Source organism: Poecilia latipinna, unplaced genomic scaffold (assembly GCF_001443285.1).
Source record: "Poecilia latipinna isolate Pla-1442-1.1 unplaced genomic scaffold, P_latipinna-1.0 Scaffold3007, whole genome shotgun sequence".
In the NCBI taxonomy this organism is placed as follows: domain Eukaryota; kingdom Metazoa; phylum Chordata; class Actinopteri; order Cyprinodontiformes; family Poeciliidae; genus Poecilia; species Poecilia latipinna.
Window position 1 is genome coordinate 68,153 of NW_015115623.1, and position 2,440 is coordinate 70,592.

At 36.8% G+C, this 2,440-nt stretch overlaps 1 protein-coding gene across 1 annotated transcript; it reads right to left on the bottom strand.

Moving 5' to 3' along the window:
- Nucleotides 1-6: 6 nt before the first annotated feature.
- LOC106939873 (zinc finger protein 771-like) lies at nt 7-2,225 on the bottom strand. The gene is made up of 2 exons (XM_015022440.1): nt 1,689-2,225; nt 7-1,394 (listed from the first exon to the last, which is right to left on the bottom strand). Exons 1-2 carry the CDS (start codon nt 1,876-1,878, stop codon nt 325-327), a joined length of 1,260 nt encoding a protein of 419 aa, XP_014877926.1. The 5' UTR covers nt 1,879-2,225; the 3' UTR covers nt 7-324.
- Between the last annotated feature and the right edge of the window lie 215 nt (nt 2,226-2,440).

Sequence of the window (2,440 nt, forward strand, 5' to 3'; positions counted from 1 at the left end):
TTCAGTACATTTTTGTCTGTGTATTTGTACTTTTACTTAAGTAAATTTTTTGAGTATTTTGTCCACCACTGGGTAGCATTGACATCTTGGGGCATCACACAAACAATTCAATTTTTGTACCTTGGAGAAACGCATGAACTTCAAACGCACCTGTGCTACAGTTCAGTCTAAGCAACAGATTACTTGGCTAATAAGCTACCAGTCATGCAACTAAACAAATCTGCTACTTAAATAAAACGTTTTAAGATTAAAAGTGAAGACTGTTGCCTTGAATGCCAACAAATAAATATTTCACAAGTAACTGGAGTTGTGCAGTTTGAGTCGTCATACCACAGTTATTTTCTGTCCTGTGTGGATTCTGATGTGTCTGCTTAAATGTGACTTACAGCTAAATCTGTGTCCACAAACGTCACAACAGAATGGTTTCTGTCCTGTGTGGATTCTCATGTGTTTGTTTAAGGTAGTTTTGCGGCTAAATCTATTTCCACAAAGATCACAACAGAAAGGCTTTTGGCCTGTGTGGATTCTCATGTGGGTGATTAAACTAGATTTATGGCTAAATCTGTGTCCACAAAAATCACAACAGAATGGTTTCTGTCCTGTGTGAATTCTCATGTGTGTGGTTAAAAGTGATTTTTGTCTAAATCTGTGCCCACAAATGTCACAACAGAAAGGTTTTTCTCCTGTATGAATTCTCATATGTGTGTTTAAATGTGAACTATGGCTAAATCTGTCTCCACAAACATCACAACAGAAAGGTTTTTCTCCTGTGTGGATTCTCATGTGTGCATTTAAATTCCATTTTCCAAAAAAGATTTTGCCACAGTTTTCACAGTTAAATTCCCCTCCTGTCTGTACCTTCCTTTGTGGGTTAACATTTTTGTTCTTTTTAAAACATTTCTTAAAATCCAGAGAGTTTGGAGAGACTATTTCTGGATCTTGTTTGTTAGCTTGGTTTCCATCTGACTCAGGAGCTCTGCTCTCCTTCCAGCCATTGTCCATGTCCTTAGTTTCCAGTCCGGAGTCTGATAAGTCTTTCATTTCAGAGACAGGGTGATTTACATCTTCATCTCTTTCGGTGTCTTCATACTCTAAGGAGTTGGAATCATCTCCAGGATCTTCTGACCTGATGGATTCTCCTCTGTTTTTTTCTGAAAATTCTCCATCTTTCATTTGGTCTTGATAAAGCTGTGAGAGCAGGGGGGACTGTTCACCATCCTCACACTTTATGCCACTTTCAAACTCCACCTTCACTTTGTGCAGCTCTCCCCCCAGGCTGATGCAGACATCCTCATCTTCCTTCTTTATGTGGTAGAGTTTTGGGTCATGCAGATCAGAACTAGGATTTTCATCTTCTGTGTCTTCTTCTTTAACCACCAGCATCTGCTTAACATCTGCAGGAAACATTGAACCAGGTCATCAAAAGGGTATTCAAAAGCTATTTTTGGACCACAGTGGAAACTTAAGTCACATCTTTGACTGCTTGGATTTGTTATTCCAAATCAAGGATTTATGTGGGGACATTTTGTATATAAGGAGCTAACATAGTGTAAGTGATGGTAGTGTCTAGTGTGCAATTTATGTTGTAAGGGACGGAGAACAAATAGCCATGCATAATATTGACTTTAATAAACAAATTCAGATACATTTGCTTTATTCAGTACTTTACCACATGTGGTGAGACTTACCCATGACGGTGGGCTCCAGCTTCATACAGACGGCCTGAGGGATGTGATTTCCAGAACTGGTCTCAATGGAGGAATTTATTCTTCCAGAGGTTTTGTCTCTGGGCATCAATCCATCCGCCTGGATGCCGTTTTCCAGGCAGTCTGGCTCCCAACATCCAGCATCAGTCTGAGCACCAATAAAACATGTCATTTGGCATCAAAGAGGGAAACTATACCATTACACAGTCAACCAAATGGATACAGAAAAAGCAACAAATTGATAATTACTATAGAGACATTGTAATCAACCCTTAGCTGATAAATTGAAGATGCAAGAAATGTGATATTTAAAGCTACTGAAGACGAGAAGATGCAGCGTGAAGTGGAAACGTATCTTTTGCCAAAATTGGTAATGAAAACAAATTACTTGATAAAGTAATTAATGGTATTAACCGTCTAAAAATGAAAGTTATTTGACTATCCTGTGTGACAAAGTTGTATTTGTTTATCATTTTCAGCAGTATTTAAAAATATAACTAATTTTCTTATCCATTTTATTTCCAGTGTTATTGTTTTATTCATTAGTTAATTTCTTTAGCCAATTACTTCTATTGCATTTATTTTACGTGTTAATTTTTTGTCTCTTTTTTAAATTATACATTGATTTATTTTGTCTTCTAATACGTTTTATTTTAACTTTTTCTCCTTTGTCCATTTGTTTATATAGGGTTCCATTTGTGTCAAAAATAAGTACAAGTCATATGTGTAGTTGT

Excerpts from the sequence above, each read along its gene's own strand:
- LOC106939873 (XM_015022440.1), bottom strand. The coding sequence starts at position 1,878 with ATGACATGTTTTATTGGTGCTCAGACTGATGCTGGATGTTGGGAGCCA. Across the intron at positions 1,395-1,688 it reads GCTGGAGCCCACCGTCATGG|ATGTTAAGCAGATGCTGGTG; the intron begins GTAAGTCTCACC and ends TGTTTCCTGCAG.